Raw genomic sequence first — 24,167 nt, 5'->3', positions numbered from 1 at the left:
AACTCCTGAGTGGTGGGCACTCCTTGCCTGGGTTCTCCTGAGGGAAACATGCCACGAAACACGCCTCCAAGTGGTGCCCAAGTGCCTTCCTCGTGAGGTTGGCAAGGTCTGTGGCCCTCCAGAAGAGAGCCCCCGAGCCCTGCCCAAGGAGGGCGCCGGGCGCGCCTTTCTATGCGATGGAGGGACGTGCCCCTGGAGCGAGCGCTGACCCTGACGAGGCACCAGATGCGAAGCCATCCTCCTGAGGTCCCGCACGGCGCGGCTGCTTCTTCTTGGGGATGGCCTCCGGAGGGCCCTCACTTCTGCTGTCGGGTCATTGATTGCTGCGGCCTGGAAAGCGCGCTCGAGGGAGCACACTGCATCTCTTTCTTCACATGGGATCGTGATGATTCTGCCGCTTCCCGGCATCTTGAGGACGTTGTAGCCGTGATGGGTGACTGCCATGAACTTGGCCAGGGCTGGATACCCGAGGATGGCGTTGTACGGCAGGCGGATGTGCGCGACGTCGAAGTCGATGAGCTCGGTGCGGTAGTTCTTGCGCTCTCCGAAGGTGACAGGCAGGCGGACCTGCCCTATCGGTGTGGTGGAACCGTCGGTCACCCCTGAGAAAGGCTTTGTAGGCTGGAGCAGCTCATATGGCACTTGGAGGTTGTCGAACGTGTCGACGGACAAGACGTTGAGCCCTGCACAGCCGTCGATGAGGGTCTTGGTAACCTGCACATTGGTGATGACTGGAGAGCACAGCATCGGGAGGGCGCCAGCGGTGGCCGCGCACTTGAGCTCATCTGCCGAGTTGAAAGTGATGGCGCATTGGGACCACTTGAGCGGGCGCGTGGCCTCGAGCTTGGGGAGCACCGCGCTCACCTCGCGAGCGAACTGTTTGAAGATGCGCTGAGAGGCTGGGGCCTGGGCGCCGCCCAAGATGCAGGCAGTTGCACGCGGCTCCTGGAAGCCCCAGCCCCCCCCCCCCTGTCCTGATGGTGGTCGTCGTTCCTTCTTGGTGGCGGCAGCGGGGGAAGACCGGCGTTGCCTTGGGGGCGATCCTCTCGAGGCTGGTCCCTCTAGGCGCCCTCGCGAGGATGGTCCTGCCAGCGGTCCTCACGAGGCCTATCGTGCCACTCCTGGCGCGGGCCACGGTCGTCCCAACGTCCGCCTCCACGTCCTCCTCCACGGCCGTAGCCCCGGTGGCTACGCTCGGGGCGTCGACCGAAGCGTCCTTCTCGTATGGCTCTGAGCTCTTGACATTCACTGGTGTTGTGGGTGTTCAGGTTGTGGAAGGCGCAGAACGGTCGGCTGTTCTTGGATGACTCGGGCTGATCTCTGCCCCGCTTGGTGTCGGGCTCTGCTGCGAGCACTGCCGCTTCCTTGCGCTTCACGTCCTTGGCCTTGGCTTTCTTCTCCTCCGCTCCCGCAGCTGGCAGCTCAAGGAGGGAGAGGCGCCCCTCCTCAACTCTTGCGCACTTGGTCGCCAGGTTGAACAGCTCCTGAGATGTGCACAGCTCCTCATGGATAGCGAGCTCTTCCTAACATCTTGACGTCACGGACGCCATCGGAGAACGCGGAGATGATGGCCTCGTCCGTGACCTTGGGGATCTTGAGGCGAGTGTGTTGAAGCACTTGATCTACTTCTGGAGGGTCTCTCCTGGTTGTTGCTTGATGCGGCGCAGGTCGCCCGTGGCCGGCGGGCGGTCGCGAGTGCCCTGGAAGTTTGCGACGAAGCGGTCGCGCATCTCGTCCCAGGAGGAAATCAAGCCGTGCAGCAGGTTCAGGAGCCAAGAGCGGGCTCCATCCTTGAGAGCCATGGGAAACCAGTTCGCCATGACTTTCTCATCGCCGTTGGCCTCTTTGATGCTCAGCTCATAGAGCTGCAGGAACTCCGCGGCGTCGGCGGTGCCGTCGTAGCGAGGAGGCAGATCCGGCTTGAACTTGCCTGGCCAGGCGACGCTACGCAGCTCGGGGGTGAAGGCACGGCAGCCAGCCATGGTTGCTGGGGCCCGCTTCGGAGGTGGAACTTGGTCTTGACGAGGTCCACGCGGCGCCGCTGCGGGCGGTGCGTGGTCTTGACGAGGCAGCGTGGGTGCAGCTTCTCGCGGACGTGGGACTTCTTGGCAGCTTCTCTCTTCGCGCGCGGGCACCGGGCGTGGTGGATCACGCCGTGGAACCGCATGCCTCGGTGCTAAGGCACCGTCTTGGGGCAGAGGTGGTGGAGGCGTTCCACGAGCCTCGTCGCCCGTGGCTGGCTGAGGGTGAGGCAGAGAGAGGAACGGCGCCGGAGAGCCCCCTGCGGCGCGGACGAGCTCGGCGACGCGATCGAGCCACTCCTCGTAGAGGTCGTCGATTGGGCGGTAACGCAGGAGCTCGTTCGTTGGGAGGAGCGCGGCCCGCGCCTCCATGGGAGCACGGCGTGCGTGGGACGAAGAACCGGCCGGGGTCAGCGACGGAGAGGCGGTGCGGCCGTCCTGCCGCACCGATGGATGCAGCGAGGACGCCTGCTGCTCGTTCCCCGCCGAGCCGGTGGCGGCGTTGGTGGCGGGAGACGGAGAGCAACGAGGTGGCCCGCCGACGGGAGCCGTCTGAGCAACGCGGGTGGTGAGGGCAGACCGGCGCTCAGCTCGAGCACGGCGAGCGTCCACCATGGAGACGACGGAGCGATGGATCGTCTGATCGATGAGAGGGAAGCTACGGCGCACCCCTACCTGGCGCGCCAAATGTCGGATGTGGGGTTCCGGCAAACCCTTAAGGTTCAAACACTGGGGTGCGCGCGAAGTCTTTCCTCCTACCGATCTACGCCCTAGCTCGCTAAGATCTCGCGGACGAACTCACAACACAAAGAGACACGAGATTTATACTGGTTCGGGCCACCATTGTGGTGTAATACCCTACTCCAGTGTGTGGTGGTGGATTGCCTCTTGGGCTGATGTAGAACAGTACAAGAGAAAGAACAGCCTCCTGAGGTTGAGGTGTTCTTGTGCTTGGTGACTAGCGGGTGAGAGCTGGATGAACTGCCCGATCGGGTTGGATCAAGCTAAGATCCGATGCCCCTACTGTGGTGGCTAGCTCTACTTATATAGGCCCTGGTCCTCTCCCCAAATATTGAGCGGGAAGGGAGCCAACAACGGCGGGCAAATTTGAAGGGGCACAGCTAGTACAAGGTATCTTGACAAAAGTGGTCTTCGCCTGTGAAAAGCTCTGGTGGTGACGCCGTCTTGGGTCCACGATGACCTCCGTCTTGCTGTCCTTCTGGTCTTGGTCTCGTTGCACCGATATGGCAACCTTTGCATGATGCCTCCTTAGCACCAAAGAGGAAACAAGGACGCTGCGCGCGCTGACGCCCGCCTGGCGCCCGCCTGGTGCCGATCGTCATGGCTCACGTCACGAGAGCCTCGTGAGGTTTGCCCCGCCTTGATATCTCCGCTCCTCGTGAGCCTGCCTGACTAGGCCACTCCCGAGGAGGTCTTGTGTCGTCCGCCTCGCGAGGCTTGGCCCCTCGCGAGTGTCTTGTATGCTTTGTCGATGAAAATGGGCCGTACGGCCTGCTAGCTTAGCCACGCCGTGGGCCGCAGGCAGGCAAGTCTGGGGACCCCCGTTCCCAGAACGCCGACAGCGCAGTTGCAGTCCGTCGTGGCAACCGCGCTCTATGCACTGCTGGGTGCGCGTGCGTCTGAGTTTAGTCCCACCACGGGCCTGCATCCTGCCCATATCACTGGGTTTGTAGTCGTATGCGGGATGTGGTGTGTGAAATATCATGTTAGGTAGGTGGGCTTTTTTTCTATCAAATCTTTTTTCCTATGAGACATTTTGCCTTATACTAAAATAACACTTCCTTTTTTTAGGTACACGTGTCTTATGTGACAAGTTTAAGTTTGATAACAATGAAAAACATGTAAAACCTTGCCACATTGCCTTTCTTGGACATGTGTAAAAAGTTTAAGTTTGAAAAAAATTGAAAAACATGTAAAACCTTGCATCATTGAGTTTTAATTATAAAATAAATATGTAATATTGCAGTGAAATTGTAGAACATCTCCAAATCAACCATCTTCAACAAATTTTGGAAGTTTCGTCACATGCGTGATTTTTTCGTTCATTAGTACAATGTCGACCATTTTCAACATGTATTGCAAGTTTTGTCATGTATGGTGTTTTTCGGGCATAAGCGACATGAAGAAACCATTGTTAATACTAAAAAAGCAAGGACAATATTTTCTAGATCTTTTGGGATATCATTGTGATATTACTGAAATCTCACATAACTCAACGCGGCCCACCCCTCCCTAAATCCCGTGATTACAGCGCCTCATTCTAACCACCCGGCCGTGCCATCCGTAGCTCCCACGACCGCTGCAAGATCAGATCGGAGACCCGGGCTCACACGGATTACAGGAGTTGCCGGCCACCGCCCACCGCCATGAGGGGTCGGACTTCAGTGTTCTTCTCGCCGCCCCGTCCTCGCGTGAACGCGCCGTATATCCTTGCCGCCGTCTACCGCGCTATACGGGCACTTCTAGTTTGCCACGCACTATCCGCGGCCATCAACTTGGCGCCGACATCTCCGAGAGAAGGTATTTCCTGATCGTTGCTTTTTTTTAATCGTTGTTGGCCGCTCTTTTAGTAGTTGAACCCTCATAGGGTTTGCACAACTTCACGTGGTTAAGCAATTGGATACCCTTGTTAAACTGCGCTTATTTTATGCATGACCAAATAGGTTGTGTGCTTAAACTCATAAGTGGATCATATGTTAAATGATCCACTTAAATTTGACTGCAAGACCATAGCCAAACAAATGTTGAGCCCATTCAAACACAAATAGGTAGCATCAATTGATACATGATCTTGCTCATGCTCTACTTTTAGCATCATTTCATACATGTTCAGTTCTTATCATAAAGTGGATATATGTACTTTTGGCAATCATGAACATTCTCTACTTACTGCTATAACTAATGCATCCTCAGTACAAAAATTGAACAGGCAATACGGTTGTATTGGCAATCATTTGCATGCTTTACTTTTGGCAAGAACTAATGCATAGTTGAGTTATAACTGGTCAGATATGGCTGGAACATCTTGAGTTATCATCACGGTCACGCAGAGACCCTAAACCATCACCAAATATGTTGAGCCCATTCAAACACAAATAGGAAGCAGCAATTGATACATGTTCATGCTCATGGTCTACTTTTAGCATAATTTGATACATGTTCAGTTCTTACCAGAAAGTGGAAACAGGCACTTCTGGGAAACATGAGCATCCTCTACTTATTGCAATAACTAATGCATCCTCAGTACAAAGCTTCAAATGGCAATAGGTAGAATTGGCAATCATTTGCATGCTTTACTTTTGGCAAAAACTAATGCATAGTTCAATTGTAACTGGTCATAGATATGGCTAGAACATCCTGAGTTATAAACTGAACATAATCATGCCAAGCTATAACTACCATAGTCATCGTAGTAGAGTTCCTAGCATGCATCACCGTACGATTCTAGAACGGAAGAATAACACAACGAACATAACATAGACCACCGTACGATACTTGAGTTGCTATGGCCTTGTACAATGCAAGGTGATTAGGCGAGGTGTTTAGAGAGATAAACCAGGCTTTTCTTAAGCACCGGTGCTTATTTGTACAGGGTAGACGCTTAACTAGGCGTCTGTCCTGTAGGAATAGGCAATGGTGCTTCAGAAAAAACCGGTTTATTTTTCTAAGCATCACCCTTAGCATCTACCATTGTACAATGCCTAACATGCATCAGCAAAATAGTACTAATAACAACTTAGACCACACTTAAGCAGATTAGCAGCAAACACTTAGTTAAACGGCAGACCGCACACCATAAGTTCACACCCACCATAGACCATAGGACATAAGTTCTTACACACCATAGACCATAAGTTTTAGAGTCGACCAGCGAATACCGATAACATAAAAGGACACGGCGGTCCTGGGGCAGCAGCGGCAGTCTAGCAGCACATCACTTGTCTCCCTTGTTCAGCGGCGGTGCGGCGGGATGTAGTAGGGCTCACTGACTTTGACAATCTTGAGGAAGCGCCCGTAGGCCGCATGTTTTGCCAGAGTACTGGCCTTTTGCTTCCACCTGTAGGAGTTGCCAGTGGAGACGGCATGCTGCATCAAGCCATCTATGCTGCCCTTGATAGCCTTGCCACAGAAGGGGCAGCCAAGCTTTCCATAGGAATGGTACTTGAATTTTCCAGCAATCAGCTGCCTCATGATGTAGCGGCTCTTGCTGTGCCTGCTGTCCATGTCATACCCCACATCATCGTCATCCTCTTGTGAATTAGTACACAAAGAATAACTCAGTTAATCTATTCTGCTACATTGCTCTTAATTAGAATGTTTGAAAAGTACAGACGTGTAACATGACAACTATCTATTTGCTTGAAATAAGGCGTATATGCACATACATAATTGACCCAAATAATTTGGCATGCATAAATATGGACTATGGAATAGTTGCATTGATAGATTAGTGCACAAGAAGTACATAATTAACACATGAAAGAATTCATAATGTGGCTTGGTTTAATGATACTTGATAATTGTTACAGGTGTAATTCTGATTGGAATCAGAAAAAAGGCTTCGGGGGTTTCTTCTATCTACTGGAATCAAGAAACCATTATTCTTTCTGAGAGCAGCAATACTAATTCTCCAACATTGTTAGTATGGACGAAAATGCCAAGAGCACACTGACAAGTCAACGCATAATGCAGAACTATGCTACAGCCCATACAGCTCGATTTCATCTATCTGAGAGAGAGAGAGAGAGAGAGATTGTTTTGTCATTTCGTACGACTAACTTGACATTAAACTGATGTCAGTGTGCTCGTCAAGTGATGCGTCGATACTAGATTTACGACATAATCAAAATGTCAAAATAGACCAAGCTTTATCACAGTGGAATGCAATGCCTTGCTACGACGCCTCTCATCAATTGGTATATGCAATTAGTTAGGGTTAAATCCAACTGTCTAGTCGTTGGTAGTTACAAAGGAGCTATGGGCTACTATCTTTATCCCTTATCTTGTGACTCTGATGATACCGGTGAGGAAAATACTTTGGAGCAACTTAACTTGGAACAGGAAATGTTGTCATTGTCTATTTATTGGAATCAGAAATTGAATTCTAGTTTTACAAATATATGCTAAAAAAGATTCATTCCAGTGGTCTAAAAAAAGATTCAGAAATTGAATTCTAGTTTTACAAATACAAGTTGAGTATTTAGGGCATGTTGTTTAAAAAAAGATTCATTCCAGTGGTCAGATGCTCAAATTGAGGCCTTCACAACATTGAAGAATTGTCTGGTCACAGCTCTTGTTATGGCTTTGCCTTATTTGACCCTACCATTTACTTTTTAAACAGATGCATCAGGTCAAGGTATTGGTTCTGTCCTCATGCAACAAGGCAAACCAATTGCCAAAACAGGAAATGGTGTCAAAGAAATAATCAAGTGGTCAGAACAGGATTCTTACCAATTAAAACTGAATGTAGATGCATCATATGATAGTTAAGAAGGACATGAGTCGACGGGTGGTGTTTTAAGAGATCAGTATGGCAACTCTGTGTCAATTCAGTAAATTGCCATTGTATTGCAAATGCATCATCTGCCTGCTTGATGGAGTTTTAGCTATACTAGTGGTTTTTTTCTTCTGTCTATTCGAACAGAAAATGAATCAGATTCTAAAATCACCATCCAACAAGAAAATCTATGCTAGATCCCTACAATCCTACATGTACGCAAACATTATGGAGGGGCCAGTACATGAGTAGAAATACCTCATCAATACTTTAAGAAAATGATTCAGATTCAAAAACCACCATTCATTATGCAAGAAAATCTATGCTAGATCCTTTCAACTAGCACGCCCATATGAATTTGATTCTCATGTACTTAACAAGAAAAACCCCAATGCCATGAAAAAACAGAGTACATGAAGGAAAAATACTCAAAAAATCAGAGTAGTACCCCCGACAGCTCGTCGATGACATCCTCGTCGAAGTCGCTGCCCTTCCTGGGATCCACAGCCATCTCGAACTCTATCTCGTCCACAGTGCCCCCCCCCCCGTAGAACTCCTCGATTCTCTCACGGAGCCTCGCCGTCTCCTTGTCCAGATCTTCCCCCACCTTCTCGTGCACACGCTCTCCGACTGGTAGCTCGACGGCTGGGATGGCAGCGGGAGGAGGCACAGCAGTTGCTGCACCGCCAGCCATTGCCACTACGGCAGACTCAGCCGCTGCAACCGCGGCGGCAGCCACGGCAGCAGACTGCTCTCCACCGATGGTTGCCTCCGGCTCGTCGGCCGCGCTTCATCGGCGGTCGATGAGACGAGGAGGAGGAGTGGATTGCTGAGGAAGCCAGGAGGGTTTGGGAGAGGACGAGGTGGTATGTCTAGAGTGGGAGAGGACGAGGGTTTTTACCCGAATTGGGGAAGAAAATGAATGCGGCTACCTCTTGGAGTTACCGAGGGGTCGAGGGGGGTGATTTGTCTCACCTACCAGGGCCTTCCACAGTGTGGACGCATGGGGTTTGCCCCGCGCCGTGCACCTCGCGTGCGCTATGCCCCGTGCCGCCCTTCAAACTGCTGACACGTGGACACCAGCAGTGGTTACACATGATAGGTATGGTAAATGAATTTCTTAAATATGAGGGCATGTAATTTGTATGAAAATGCATCATCAGCCCAGCGGTAACACCCTCCCCGTCACAAACTAATGCCCTAGGTTCGAAACTCCGTCGGGCAGTTTGGTTGGGCCTCTTTTTGCGTATGGGGTTTTTACATGTGGATCCTACATGTCATTCACACACACGGAGAACACGTACAAACAAACTTGCCGGACATGATGTAAATGGACCCAAAAAATTTCTACTTCTTGGATTCAAAACATGAGAAGGAAGCATCACTAATTTGGTAAGGTTGTCGGCATTTGTATGGATTTTCTAATACGATTAAATGCTTAAAATACTTCTCGGAGGTGACACGAGAAGAGCACGTTGTCGATCCACTTGGGTGGCCATGCCCACAACAAGGAAAAATTATTCTTAACATGGCCAAAAATTCACCTCCTTCACCGGCGGCCGTTCGGGTAGGAGGTAAGGGTCCGTGTGGAAGGACGGGTTTTTCTCGACTTGCTTCAAATGGACCTATATTCTTTCTACACCCTTGTACCAACATGAGAAGCATCCATGACTAGTTCCATTGATTTTCTAGTAAGGCAACACTTAATTAAGTAAGACCAAATGGTCCCTCCGGAATGCGGTGATTTTTTCGACCACCTCCAAATCACCCAAATTTTGGCACACATGATCTATTGCACAAACAAAGCTAGGTTGCCAAGGTTTTATAGTTTTTTGAATTTTTTTTTTGAATTTATACTGCCCTCTAGACTGACTGATCAAAACATCAGTCTATACCTCAAGGGGGCATTGTAAAATATATTTTTCCAAATTTTCTTTCATGGACATGTTTGGCACATGTGGGTCACCGTGTAAAAGAAAATTTGGGTGATTTGGAGGTGGTGGAAAAAATCACCTTTGTTCAAAAAATGGCTTAAGTTAGACCAAATGGTCCCTCCGGAATGCGGTGATTTTTTCGACCACCTCCAAATCACCTCAATTTTGGCACACATGATCTCTTGCACAAACAAAGCTAGGTTTCCAAGGTTTTATATTTTTTTGAACTTTTTTGAATTTATACTACCCTCTAGACTAACTGATCAAAACATCGGTCTATACCTCAAGGGGGCATTGTAAAATATATTTTTTTTCCAAATTTTCTTTCATGGACATGTTTGGCACATGTGGGTTACAGTGTAAAAGAAAATTTTGGGTGATTTGGAGGTGGTGGGAAAAATCACCTTTGTTCAAAAAATGGCTTAAGTGACCAAATGGTCCCTCCGGAATGCGGTGATTTTTTCGACCACCTCCAAATCACCCAAAATTTGGCACACATGATATCTTGCACAAACAAAACTAGGTTTCCAAGGTTTTATATTTTTTTGAATTTATACTGCTCTCTAGACTGACTGATCATAACATCGGTCTATACCTCAAGGGGGTATTGTAAAATATATTTTTTCCAAATTTTCTTTCATAGACATGTTTGGCACATCTGGATCACCGTGTCATAGAAAATTTGGGTGATTTGGAGGTGGTGGAAAAAATCACTCTTGTTCAAAAAATGGCTTAAGTTATGGTCCCTTCGGAATGCGGTGATTTTTTCGACCACCTCCAAATCACCCAAAATTGGCACACATGATCTCTTGCACAAACAAAGCTAGGTTTCCAAGGTTTTATATTTTTTTGAATTTTTTTTTGAATTTATACTGCCCTCTAGACTGACTGATCAAAACATCGGTCTATACCTTTAGGGGGCATTGTAAAATATATTTTTCCAAATTTTCTTTCATAGACATGTTTGGCACATGTGGGTCACCGTGTAGAAGAAAATTTGGGTGATTTGGAGGTGGTGGAAAAAATCACCGTTGTTCAAAAAATGGCTTAAGTAGACCAAATGGTCCCTGCGGAATGCGGTGATTTTTTTGACCACCTCCAAATCACCGAAATTTTGGCACACATGATCTATTGCACAAACAAAGCTAGGTTTCCAAGGTTTTATATTTTTTTGAATTTATACTGCTTAAAATACTTGTCGGACATGATGTAAATGGACCCAAAAAATTTCCACTTCTTTGTATCAAGATGAGAAGGAAGCATGACTAGTTTGGTAAGGTTGTCGGCATTTGTATGGATTTTCTAATACGATTAAATGCTTAGAATACTTCTCGGAGGTGACGCGAGAAGCGCACGTTGTCGATCCTTCACCGACGGCCGTTCCGGTAGGAGTTAAGGGTCCGTGTGGAAGGACGGGTTTTTCTCGACTTGCTTCAAATGGACCTATATTCTTTCTTCACCCTTGTACCAACATGAGAAGCACCCATGACTAGTTCCATTGATTTTCGACATTTTTGTTAATTTTCTAGGGTTATCACGACGATAAAACCCTAAAATATTTCCCACCAGCACCACCCTTCCCTCTGATCACTCTGACCAGCATGTACTTAACTTAGCATCAAGGCCATGAAAACAGGAATCAGAACCGTATTAGATTTTGATCCCACACATACAAAACAGATAACACACAGACTGCAGGTACTATAATTATTAGATTGAACTTGTAATGCATAACAACTTCTGGTATTCAAATACATCACATGAAATACTGAGACAACTAGAAATGCAAAAAAGCTTGTGATGTTGGGTTGAGCAAGGGACTTTTATTGTGAGGCGCAGCATCTTCAGCAACCTATCTATGATTCCACCTGTAGCATATAAGTAACTGAAAGTTTCAGATTGAATATAGTTGGTATTGGAAAAATGACAGTACGGTAATTTGAAGATGCCAAGGAAATCTGTCACAACAACTGTAGGAGGATACGAATTTGAATACAAAGTTCATAGAAGTCAATGTTGAATTAATAAGACCTTTGTAGACCTTTGCAAGATGCAAAATCACTGTTGTGATGAGAGTAAACAGCATGTAGGCCATAGCACATGCAAGAAGCACTTACAGGAAGTGAAGCAAAAGGTTGTACAGCACGGCAACATGAGTAAGCCAATATCCCTACAAAAATTATTTCACTGCTTATGTCTATTTTTTTGCTGAATCATTAGGAAGCCCTAAATATTTGGATGCAAGATCACCGACAGGGCACTACTGAAATATTTCAGTGTCTACATCTCTGTACTGAAAGTGCATTACTGAAATATTTCAGTGGCTACATGTGTGTACTGAAACAGCACCACTGAAATATTTCAGTTGCTACATGCATGTACAGAAACAGCACCACTGAAATATTTCATTTCGTACATGCGTGTACTGAAAGTGAACCACTGAAATATTTCAGTGGGTACGTGCGTGTACTGAAAGTGCACCACTGAAATATTTCAGAGGCTACGTGCTTGTACTGAAACAGCACCACTGAAATATTTCAGTGGCTACGCGCGTGTACTGAAACTGCTACACCGAAATATTTCAGGGGTTGCGTGCGTGTACTGAAACTGCAGTACTGAAATATTTCAATGTCTACCCGTGTGTACTGAAATTGCATTGCACTACTGAAATTTTTCAGTGTGTACCCGTGTGTACTGCAATTGCACTACACAAATATTTCAGTGTGAACCGGTCAGTACTGAAATATTTCAATGCCTATAACTATCTACTAAACTTGCAGTATTGAAATATTTCAGTGTCAACCCAGAGTCTATCACTCTAAACTGTGTACTGAACTTGTCTGGAGGCACTTCTTGCAGCCAAAATATTGCAAGTTCAATTTACACAGATTGCATCACGTAATTTGAACACAACTCTTGAGGTGACAGACAAAATTTCCGATCATGGATACCACTCCAGCACATCAAAACATAGCAAGTAAACATAGCAATGCTATATGCCTAGACTCATTCCAGGCTCGTCGTCAAACTAAGCTGCCATCCAGAGGCTACGGATTCAAGTACACAGGTAGCAAGAACATATTGCAGAGAATCAAATTAAGCAAGTGGCAAGTAATGATGAATGAAATTCAGCAATCTTACCCTAAACATAGCTACGGCCGCCATTCAGACGAGGAGAGCGGCGAGGGAAGCGTGGAGAACGGCGGGGAAGTGATGTCGCGACCACTGTCCTCCTCCTCTTGCGCTTCGGAGTCATCTCCGACTCAGTTGGAGGCTCCACAATCTACAATGGCACCTCGTGCACCGTGGGTTCCTGATCTAGTGGATGCTCTACCCTGGATCTGAACGCCCACCACCTCCGCCTGGTCTACGGGCTGGACGAATCGGCCTGCTCCATCGCCCAGAGAAGGATCTCGACCTTGTGCATCGGTTGTGCGGGTGGGGGGAGCTTTGCCCTCTCCCTCCTCGTCATTTGCTTCAAAGTGGCCATTGCCGTCTAGTTCATCTGCAATATGTTGTGAAACCAAGAACGGATCTCCGTCAACCTGGCCATCTTGACCTGGTCGCCGCCGGCGATCTCCACGAAGTCGGCGTTCTCGCCGCCGCCGATGTGCTCCATCGAGGATCTTGCGTGGATGGAAGAGGGGGGTGGATGTGGAAGATGAGAAGAGCAAAGTTGCGGCCGCGAGAAGAAGGAGAAGGCTAGGAGATGGCCGCGGTTGCAATGGTGATGGAAGAGGGGAAGGAGCACGGCGGCGGCTTTGCATTGGATGAGAGGGGCGGCAGTTTTGCATTGGAGGAGAGGGGCGGCGTTTTTGCATTGGACGAGAGGGCCCCACCTTGTCATATATTTCCTAGGACTAAAATGCCCCTAGACTAATAGTACTTTCGAGTACTTTCATCCGCGTACTTTCGAGTACTACGTATGTATGCGCCGTTAGATCGAGACAAACGAACGGCTCCAAAAAATGCCAACTACTGTAATAGTTGTACTAGGTTTTGACTACGTCGTATACAAGTACTCCCTCCGTTTCTTTTTACCCCGCGTATAAAATTTAGTCAAAGTCAAACTACACAATGTTTGACCAAATTTATATGAAAAAATATGAACATCTATAATATTAAAACTATATAGTACGAAAATACATTTCATGGTGCATCTGATAATATTTATTTCATATTGTGAATGATGATATTTTTTAATATAAAGTTGGTCAAACTTTACAAAGCTTGACTTTGACCAAACCTTATATGCAGACTAAAAAAACGAAGGGAGTAATACAAGAACTACGTCCCTCCAGATTATCCTTGATCTCCTTCACTAAAAAGGCATGTCTAGCATTACTTCGTATGTCTAGCATTACTCGTGATTAGTGATAGAGCCCAAAAACCGAACCCTCTCGGTAACTAAAAATAATAAAACAACTACCCGGGAAAAAAATAGAGCAATTTGTGGCACATGTATTACTAAATTAAGTAAAATTTGAGGATTTTTGCTAAATGAGTCCCTGGACGGCGGAACTCTGGAAAGATTGAAGGACCGTATGCGTGGATACTGGCGGGGGGATTAAGCTTGTAATCCTCGCACGGGAACAAACGTCGAGATCAGATTCTTCACCATGTTCTTCCGCTTCAGACGTTGGTAAGATTCAAAAGATCAAGTTTTTTTATCTGAATCTCCTTAGCTAGATCTTGGTTGTTGGTGTAGATGCGATTTTTTTTTTTGGTTTTCCATGCACGACCCCTACGAAAATTTAAGCAAAGTTTTTCAACCAAAGCAATATTCCTTAATGTGTCCATTGTTGCATTCATAAAATGTGTTTGATTTTTCATACCAAGTGATAAATGTATGGTAAACAAGTGTTTGATTACTTGATTAATGATGGTGGCGAATGTACAAATTTGAGCAATTTTTTTTATTCAAACCGCCTTTTATCTAGCTTTATGGCAGATGAAATGTCATGAATCAAAATTACGACAACGGATGAACATATACATGATAACCTAGGTGGCAACAAATTTGAGGGATAATTCAAATAACGGTATCTGTATTAGAAATGAGAAGAAATGGGCAAACTATGACAACAATTTTAAAATGAGATAATGGTGTCACAACAAAAATATTGAAGTTTAAAAAGGGCTATTTACTTCTTTGTAACAACTTAGCTTTTTAAGTGAATCAATAGTGTATGAGCAACTAGTATGATGGCCGGCGCAATCTGCAGGGCTACACTCACAATAGAAAATAAAATATGTAGTTTACTCGCATTCCAATTGATTTGTGCCTCTTGGAAAGGGGAACAAACGCGTTTTATTTTTCTTCTTCCACGAGAGGCACATAGTTACTTTACGTGGAGGTACGGATTTGCTTCCGCTTGAAAAGGCAAAAACACGTTTTCTTTTCTTTCTTTCACGCGAGAGACACAGATTTACTTCTCGCAGAGACACGGATTACTTTCGCGAGAGGCACATTTTTTTTACTGAACACTGTGCGGCAAAAGCCCCACAGCCATTTATTAAAACAAGGCCCCAAGTCTTGTAGGAAAGAAAACATAAAGTAAAAGCTAGCTAGGTGTTTAGAAGTCCTACCTACCATAATACAACAAGATATTTACAAATATACAAGAATCATCCATGTCACTTGGATCCTGGCAGAGCTTTGATCCATTGAAGGAGCAGAGGCTTGATTGAATCCTTCATCCTATGGGAGTGCAAGGTGATGTCATGGATGAACTTGGCCTTCCATCCACCAAAAGTTGGTGCGAGTTGTGCCTCTTGGAAAGGGAACAAACGTGTTTTTTTCCTTCGACGAGAGGCATGGTCGTGCCTCTCGGAAAGGGAAAAGAAAACTCATTTTCTTTTTTTTCTTCTGCGAGAGGCACAGATTTACTTCTCGTGGAGGCATGGATTTGCTTTCGCGAGAGACATGGTCATGCCTCTCGGAAAGAGGAAAAAACGTGTTTTTTCACGAGAGGCACAGATTTACTCTTCGTGGAGGCACGGATTTGCTTCCACGAAAGCCACGGTCGTGCCTCACAGAAAGGGAAAAAACTCGTTTTATTTTTTCTCCACGGGAGGCACATATTTAATTCGCGTTGAGGCACGAATTTGCTTCCACGAGAGGCACGGCCATGCGTCTCGGAAAAGGAAAAAAATGTGTTTTCTTTTTCTTTCCACGAGAGTCACAGATTTACTCCCATGAAGGCATGGATTAGTTTCCACGAGAGGCACGGGCGTGCCTCTCGAAAAAAGAAAAAGAAACTCGTTTTCTTTTTTCTTTCTTCCGTGACAGGCACAGATTTACTTCGCGTGGAGGCATGAATTTACTTCCACGAGCCTCTTGGAAAGAGGGAAAACGTGTTTTCTTTTTTTTTCCCGCGAGAGGCACAGATTTAATTCACGTGGAGACACGAATTTACTTCCACGAGAGGCATGGTCATGCTTCTCGGAAAAGGAAAAAACATGTTTTCTTTTTCTTTCCGGGAGAGGCACATATTTACTCATCGTGAAGGCATGAATTTGTTACCACAGTCGTGCCTCCACAAGAGGCACAGATTTACTTCGCATGGAGGCAAGAATTTACTTCCACGAGCCTCTCGGAAAGGGGAAAAACGTGTTTTTTTTTCTTCCACGAGAGGCATAGATTTACTTCTCGTGAAGGCACGGATATGCTTCCGCGAGAGGCACAGATTTACTTTGCATTGAGGTATGGATTTGCTTTCACGAGAGGCGCGGTGGTGTCTCGCGGAAAGGGAAAAACATGCGCCTCTCCGGAACATGGAAAAAAGTGCTCCCAGTTTGGCTTTTTTGTTTAGTTTTTTTATGAAAAAATGTTCATCAAAACCTATCAACATGGAAGATCTCGACGCGAGAAATCCAACGGCGAAAACGGTTTGAAATTTGGACGCACTATTTAAGAGATGAAATATTTTGAATAACCGAATCTACACTTTAAAAAAAAACTCATAGGTTGCCACAAGTGACGCACATGCAGTGCGTCACATATCGCAACCTTACAAGGTGTGAGTGATCTTTGCAAGGAGTACTCTTTAATTATTACTTCCTCCGTCCCAAAATTCTTGTTTTAGATTTGTCTAAATATGAATGTATCAAGTCACGTTTTAGTATTAGATACATCCGTATCTAGACAAATCTAAGACAAGAATTTTAAGACGGAGGGAGTATTTTTTAACTACAAAACAAAACAGTACTTTTAGTTAAGCATAAGTCTTACCCCTTACGCCACACAATGTGGCGGGTCAAAGGGAAAATTTTGTTCTGAACCCAAAGCCTGGAGAAGGAAAAGTCAGCCCATGGGTTCCATGCCATCGAAGGAGCAAGACGGTCCGTCAGTTATGGATAGAGTTCAGACTGCTGAAAATATAACTGATGATGGTCAGGTCGGGCTGGCTGCAGATGAAATAGTTGAGGGTGCTGCTCCAGGTCAAATTGTTTTTGTTAGGGCTATAGGTCAAGATGCTGCCATGCTAGTCACTCTGCCGAATTCTCTCTGTTGGAGTTCATTGCTCACTTTTATGCTGGGGTTCACATGCCTCGTTTAACTTGGGGCCAACAGAGTTCTGATTTGGAGTTGCTTCTTCTGCTGTGGGTGGAGAAGTCGCAAAGGTTCTTGAAAGAGCTGATTGCTGTGGCATGTTTCAGTTTATTCCCGTTTTCTCCATTCACACCTGGCACTAGCTTTACTGTTTGGACGGCCCCAGTTTGGAGTTTAGTTTCCTCTGTTATGATTCAGAACCAACTGGAGCTTGTCCGCTCACTTTCAAGTGCTATGGATTGTTCAGACATGACTATAGTTGACTCTGCTGATCTCGGTTTTTCTCTGAACTGTACTTCTTCGGCCACTTGTCAGATTTCCTCTTCCGTCAGCATGATACTGGAGTCGACACTGCCACGTCTAGGAAGTAGGAAGAGAAACAAAACTCATGTAGCTGTGGACACTTGGAAGTTGGCCGTAGCACTAGATCTATGCGGTTCAATGGATTTAAGCTTCCTTGTATGTCTGATCAGCCGAAAAGAGCAAGCCATGTTAAAGCCCGACGCGCCCCGTTTGTCTATGTTAACCAGGTGATATCTGAAGTAGAAGTTCCAGCGCCAACTGCTATTTCTCGTCTGCAGCAATGGGAGGCCGAATGTGGAATTGCTCCCGAGGAGATCTCCAATAAGAAGTTGACTGCACTGCCTTCTGAAGAAAACGGCGAGGGTCATGGCTCTGCACTCCTGGAACATTTTGTGTTGGAACATCCGTGGTTTGAATTCAGAACCTAAACGTCTTGCTCTTCGTAATAAAATCGATGAATGTGCTTGTTCGATTCTATGTCTTTAGGAGACAAAAAAGGGTGACTTTGATCACTCTTTTATTCGCTCATGTTGTCCTCGCCGTTTTGATCAATTCGAATACGTGCCATCTTTGGGGGGCCTCAGGCGGCCTGGTTATCATCTGGTGCAGTAATGTGTTTTCTGGCATGGTCATACACGCGGCATCTTTTGTGCTGGCGATTAAATTTCAGTCTCTGCAAATCAACAGAGAGTTCTTTCTGTCCAATGTGTGTGGGCCGTGCAATGGGCCGAGAAGGCTGATTTTGTGGAGTGGTTTTCATCTCATCTCATTGAGCTTGATGTTTTGTGGCTATTTTTGGGTGATTTTAATTTTATTTGATCAGTGGAAAATCGTAACAGACCAGGTGGTAATATTGAGGATATGGCAACTTTCAATGATATAATAGGTCAGCATGCTGTTTCTGGAAATTCCTCTGAGAGGACGGCAGTATACATGGAGTGACATGCAAGACCAACCTCTTTTGGAGCAAATAGATTGGTTTTTCGCTTCTCCAGAATGGATTTCTGTTTTCCCCAATACACTGGTAAACCCTCTGGCTCAACCTATCTCTGATCATACTCTATGTGTAGTCGACGGCTATCCCCAAATGCAATTTATTCCGGTTTGAGAGTTTCTGGCCTCTCCATCCTGGTTTACTAGATGTTGTTAGCACCTCCTAGTCAAAGCCTTTGTACTCTTCATCTAGTGCCACTCGAATTGCTGCTAAGCTGAAACGACGTCCTAGGTATGCCTTAAAGAAATGGAGCAAGTCTATTTCTTAGTTGGGCCTTCTCATTGCCAACTCAAACAGAATTCTAGCACAGCTTGATGAATTGGAAGAACTGAGACTATTGTCTACGCCTGAAGACAACTTGAGAAAAATCCTAAAACACCGCCTGCTTAAATTGCTCAAGTACTAGAATGAGTATTGGCGCAACGTTGTACTTTTCGTCATGTCACGTTAGGCGAAGAGAACACTAAATATTTCCATGCTCGAGCTACGGAAAGATATCGCAGAAACACAATCCCTACTCTGAGGTTGGAGGATGGACGGACAATTGAGGATCATGCAGAAAAAGCTGCTGCATTCCATGCATGTTTTAAAAACAGAATGGGAGTTCAGAATGTACCTGTATTTGATTTTGATCTCTCTCAAGTGATCAGGCGTGTTCCCGGTCTGGTAGACCTGTCAGCTCCTTTCATGACAGAGGAGATTGATAAAATCATACCTGCGGATCGGGCTCCGGGACCAGATGGATTTACGGGCCAATTTCTGAAAGTGTGTTGGCACCTCATAGCTCCAGATTTCTATCAACTCTGTATGGACTTTTGGGAAGGCAATATCAGTCTGGAGGCCCTGAATAACTCTCTGATTACGTTGATCCCCAAAAAACCTAGTCCTGAGACAGTCAATGATTTCCATCCAATCTCCTTGCTTAATTGTGTACGAAAGGTTATCACAAAGATTTTTGGCTGAACGTTTACAGAAATGGGTCCTCAAAATCGTCCACAGAAATCAATATGGCTTCATCTCTGGACGTACTTTGCAGGACTGTCTTGGGTGGGCGTTTGAATATCTGTCACAATGAAAGAAATCAGGAAGAGAGGTGGTCACTCTGAAGCTCGACTTCAAGAGACCTTGGATACGATTGAACACTCATCAATCATTGCAATCCTTAAATACATGGGCTTTGATGATCGATGGATCATGTGGATGAATAAGTTACTGGATTCGGGCTCATCCTCGGTTTTACTGAATGGGGTGCCGGGAACTGAATTTAAGTGTCGAAAAGGTGTCCGTCAAGGCGGCCCACTGTCCCCTCTCCTTTTCGTTTTGGCAGCGGACCTTTTGCAGTCCATGGTCAACCAGGCTTGGCGGGAAGGTCATATTCATCTTCCAATCGAGCAACCTGCCTCGGAGGGATTCCCTGTAATACAGTACGCCGACGACACAATCTTGATCTTGCCCGCAGAAACTACTGAGCTACATACTGTTAGGACTACTGGATTCTTATGCCAAGGCAACAGCTCTGAAAATAAATTATCACAAATCCCAGCTTATTCCAATCAATGTCCTAGAAGACAAAGCAAATGATCTCATTGATCTATCAGCACTTGTCACTCATGCCATGTGTGTGCTTAAGTTGCCAGAAGACAGAACGATAGATCTCATTGATAAACCAAGAAGGAATTGCTTATGGAGAAAAGTGAAAGACAGGGATGCTCATGCAAACTCTCTTGCGGCCTGGCACTTGGTCTGCAGACTGAAATGCAAAGAAGGTTTGGGTGTTGTTGATTTGAAAATACAAAACCAAGCCATGCTGCTCAAATACATTCACAAATTCATGCACAAAGAGGATATTCCTTGGGTCATGCTGATGTGGTTCAAGCACTACAATGACCATCCAACCCATGCCACCAAGCCTTCAACCTCCTTCTGGTGGAAAGACGTCTTCTCTCTTGTAGATGCCTACAGAGGAATCACAACCTGTCTGGTAAACGCTGGTGACACGATCTTGTTCTGTAAAGATCTACGGAACCAAGAGTTGCTATCCGAAACCCATGCCCACCTCTTTTCTTTTGTACGAGAAGAGGATTTATCGATCCAGCAATTCTTGCAGGCTGATAATATTGCTAATAACTTTCACTTACCTCTGCCCCTTGAGGCTAGGGATGAATTGCTTGATCTGGTACTGGAATCGATCCACTAAGCAGATATGATTGGATCTTATGTTGGGGAGAACCAAGTTCAAACCAAGTAAGTTCTATAGGTTTTGTTTCAGATTGCTGCAGCCTTCACTCACTTCTATTTGGAGAACTAAATGCATTAGGGCTGCTCTTTATGGACAGACTTAATGCAAGAAACATCCTTAAAAGACGGCAGTACAACATTGGAAAAGACTTCTCTTGTCTGTTGTGCTCGACAGTGGAAGAAACTAACATCCATCTTATCTTTGGATGCTCATTTAGCAATAGTTGCTGGAGCTCTATCAACATATCTTGGGACACAAGCCCAGGGCTGGATGAAATGTTTCACAGGGCCTCTTCTGCTTGGCCACATAAAGCTTTCAAGGAAATTGTTTATCTTGCTGCATGGAACATATGGAAGCAGAGAAACAGAAAACATTTTGATGGCATCAACCCAAGTCTGCCTGCTTGCGCCACTCAATTCAAGGAGGATTTGAAGCCACTCAAATACAGAGTCTCCTCTGAGCTCTCACACTTTCTAGACCCGTTTATTGCCTCTGTTATTTACAATGCCCCATATTCTTGTAAATAACTCTGTTTTCATTTTATATATAACAGTAGGAGCCTCTCCTGCTGTTTTGGTTGCTAAAAAAAGAAGTTCATGGCGTGGTCATACATCTAGCAGCCGGTTCCGTCCAGTGGGTTTCGACAAAAAAATTGTTTTTTAGCTGGCAATTTCAAATTTTTGCTTCAAACTTGAACATTTTCGAAAAAATGCAGAAAATCATATATGCATACAGTGGATTGCAAGAAATGTGTACATTCTTGTACCCCAACACAAGCAAAATATGAATAAGAATAATTCCCCAACAAAAGTATGAATAAGAATCGTCAGGATTGGACCCTGATATGCCTTCGCTTGTAACATAGTGCTAAACTGCATTGCACCACTTCTTATTTACGAGGTATCACACAGCACATCAGCTAAAAAATTTATCTCCCGTAAAGAAAGTGACTACTAGGATTCAGTTCTTTCTATCTTGAGCAGAGTACTTCTCTGCGCCATGGCATGAGACAAATGAAGAACAGGGTGAGCAAATAGCTCCCACATCCTTGAACAAACAAACAAACAAACAACTTGCCAAGAGACACCAAAATAACATCAACATAGTACTATACCACTTGAGACAACATTCTCACTGATAACTCAGTCTTAACATATAAGATAGCACTTTTCACCAAGCATCGCAGCTAGTTCAGCCTTACCATAACTTACAACCGCACTAAACATGACGGATAATTTAGTCTAACAAAGCCGCAGTGTCCAAACAGAGCAATGGCAACTACATAAAGTGCTGGGGTTAGTCGCTATGCAACTAGCTGTCCTCAAAGTTCTACATTGGGCATCAACGCGGCCATCCTCTTGTTAAAATCATTCTTCTCAGCTGGCGTCATCTCCTTCTTGCCATCAGGCACATCCAACATAGACATGTAGCCATAAAGGAATGCTGGGCTATACATCATGACTAAATGGTACCATTTTGCCCTGCGATAGAAGCGCCTGCAGGGCAGTTCATGAGAGATCAGAGCCCATGTAAACCAAGACTGTAACAGGCATATAGAACAATACCGGGCTCAAATCATACCAGACGGGGTCCTCAGGTTTAGGCTCCACATGGGATGAAAGGTGCTTGATCAGGCCCTTCTGGTTTCCTATCTTCTCCCTGTTTTCAGACATCATGCGGTAGAGCTCTTCTTTGACCTGCTGGATCTCAGCCGAAGGAGTTGCGTCTGCCTTCTGCATCTTGGTCTGCATTGTTATTGACAGCAAGACAGGGAGAATCCGCATTAACCCAAATCCGGAACAGATCAATATCGATGTTTATCTCAGAAGTAGAGGAGGTATACATATGCTTTATGACAGCAGTAGCACTCAAAAAGATTCCAAGAGGCATGCAATCAATCAATTGGCAAACAATGCAATGTTTATGCCATTCAGCACTAGAGTCTGACAGCACTAGCGCCCAGCTAAATTCAGTCAAGCATGCAAGTAAATGGAGACCAGCAGCATATCAAGCAAATTCGGACTCCAGGATTATTATGCCCTTCTTTCAGATTCAGATTGTAGCATTTGGTAAACGAGAAGGAAGCGCTAGGTTGCTAATTAAACATGCAGAGTACAATGGAATTTACAGAAGAGGTTAGGAAGTCGGATAGATCAGGGGAGACCCTGAACTTAAGTTGATTTAAATCCTCCTTAAGCACAGCAGCCCACGCTTCCAATGTACTAGGAGTCAAACCAGAAGTATTTCCTGTTTCTTTGCTTCCAGATATTCCAGGCAGCCAGGTACACAATTTGTTTGAACAATTTATATGCGGCCAGGCAGTAGCAGCATAGCTCAGCGTCATCATCTCAGGTAGACCCCTTGTGGGGAGGGGTCCCAGGTAATATGAATGGTATTCCAACAAGCAGCACTGAATGTGCAAGCAAAGAATAGGTGTATGGTGGTTTCTTCCACGTCATCATCATACTTGATAGAGGCAAGAACGAATCCTCTCCAATATCAAAGTGCCTGCTCTTAAGCATATTCCTAGTGTTCAGTCTATCCATGAACATAACCAAGCGAAAACTTTTGTTTCATGATGCACTTGGATTTCCATATGCTGGTCTGAACAGGGGAGGGTTGTATTTGCCTGAAGCAGAATCTATCCACTTATTTGGCCAGTATCGTACATCCCCCCCAATATAGGATCCAATCATCAGGACTCCAAGGCTCGAGCCGCACACTGTTCAATTTGATTTGGAGGTCCTGAAGCTCTTCCAGACCTCCAAGGATGGAGGCTGGTGAAAGTTGTGCAGATGGTCTCGAGGATCCATGAATTGCTGGACTGAGAGATCCTCCTAAACAGCAAAAGAGGTGCTCCTATCGGTCCATCAGCAAGCCATCTTGTTCCCAAGCATCCTTGCAGAATAGAAGAGAGTCACCGGCATTCACAGGCCAGCAGGGGAGAATCCGCATTACTAGGGTTAGGGTTCCTACGATGGGAGCAAACAAGGGGCGAAAATATGGCAAATCGGGAGGAAACCGATCTATGGCCGCCGTCAACTGCGTTCGGACGTGGAGGGGAGGGGAGGGGGGGTACCGTGCTGTGAAAGAGGCGACAGGTGGTAGGCTGGTTCTGCTGCGCGGCCAGAGATGGCCGGAGGGCGCGGCCGCCGATCCGCTGGCAGATGGTCCGGAGCGCGGTCGCCGCCATGGAGATGAATTGTTTCCGCCGCCGGCGCAAATCGAGACTCGAGAGACAGAAGAGGAGAGGAAACAGACGATGGCTCCACACCGATTTTTACATACCCGAGCGACAAGCCCTACCGGGCTCCCCTTGTGGGCCTCAACCACTGCTTTCGGACAATTTTTTTCATTTTTCGTTTTTATAATTTTATTTTAGCTTTTAGCTACCAGTTATGTAAAAAAAAACAACTTTTAGCTACCAGTTTTTGTAGAAATATTTTTTCTTTCAGTATTTTATTTATCCAAAAATCCCTAAAACAGGTAATTTAGCCAACACCTATAAATCATCATGTTTTTTCATTTGGCCTAATATGTTTGATTCACCCGGTGCATCGTGTGCCCATCCATTTACTGGTTTTTGCGATTCCTTTGGTTTTT

General features: G+C 45.8%; 1 protein-coding gene across 1 annotated transcript; it reads right to left on the bottom strand.

Annotated features, from left to right (window-relative positions):
- Positions 1-21,656: 21,656 nt before the first annotated feature.
- Positions 21,657-23,857, bottom strand: LOC109766448 (uncharacterized). The gene is made up of 3 exons (XM_020325211.3): positions 23,644-23,857; positions 22,146-22,309; positions 21,657-22,060 (listed from the first exon to the last, which is right to left on the bottom strand). The coding sequence occupies exons 1-3, from the start codon at positions 23,755-23,757 to the stop codon at positions 21,886-21,888; spliced, it is 453 nt and encodes a 150-aa protein (XP_020180800.1). The 5' UTR covers positions 23,758-23,857; the 3' UTR covers positions 21,657-21,885.
- Between the last annotated feature and the right edge of the window lie 310 nt (positions 23,858-24,167).

The sequence above is a fragment of the Aegilops tauschii genome, chromosome 1 (assembly GCF_002575655.3).
Source record: "Aegilops tauschii subsp. strangulata cultivar AL8/78 chromosome 1, Aet v6.0, whole genome shotgun sequence".
Taxonomy (NCBI): Eukaryota; Viridiplantae; Streptophyta; class Magnoliopsida; order Poales; family Poaceae; genus Aegilops; species Aegilops tauschii.
This window is presented reverse-complemented; position numbering and strand designations above follow the sequence as displayed.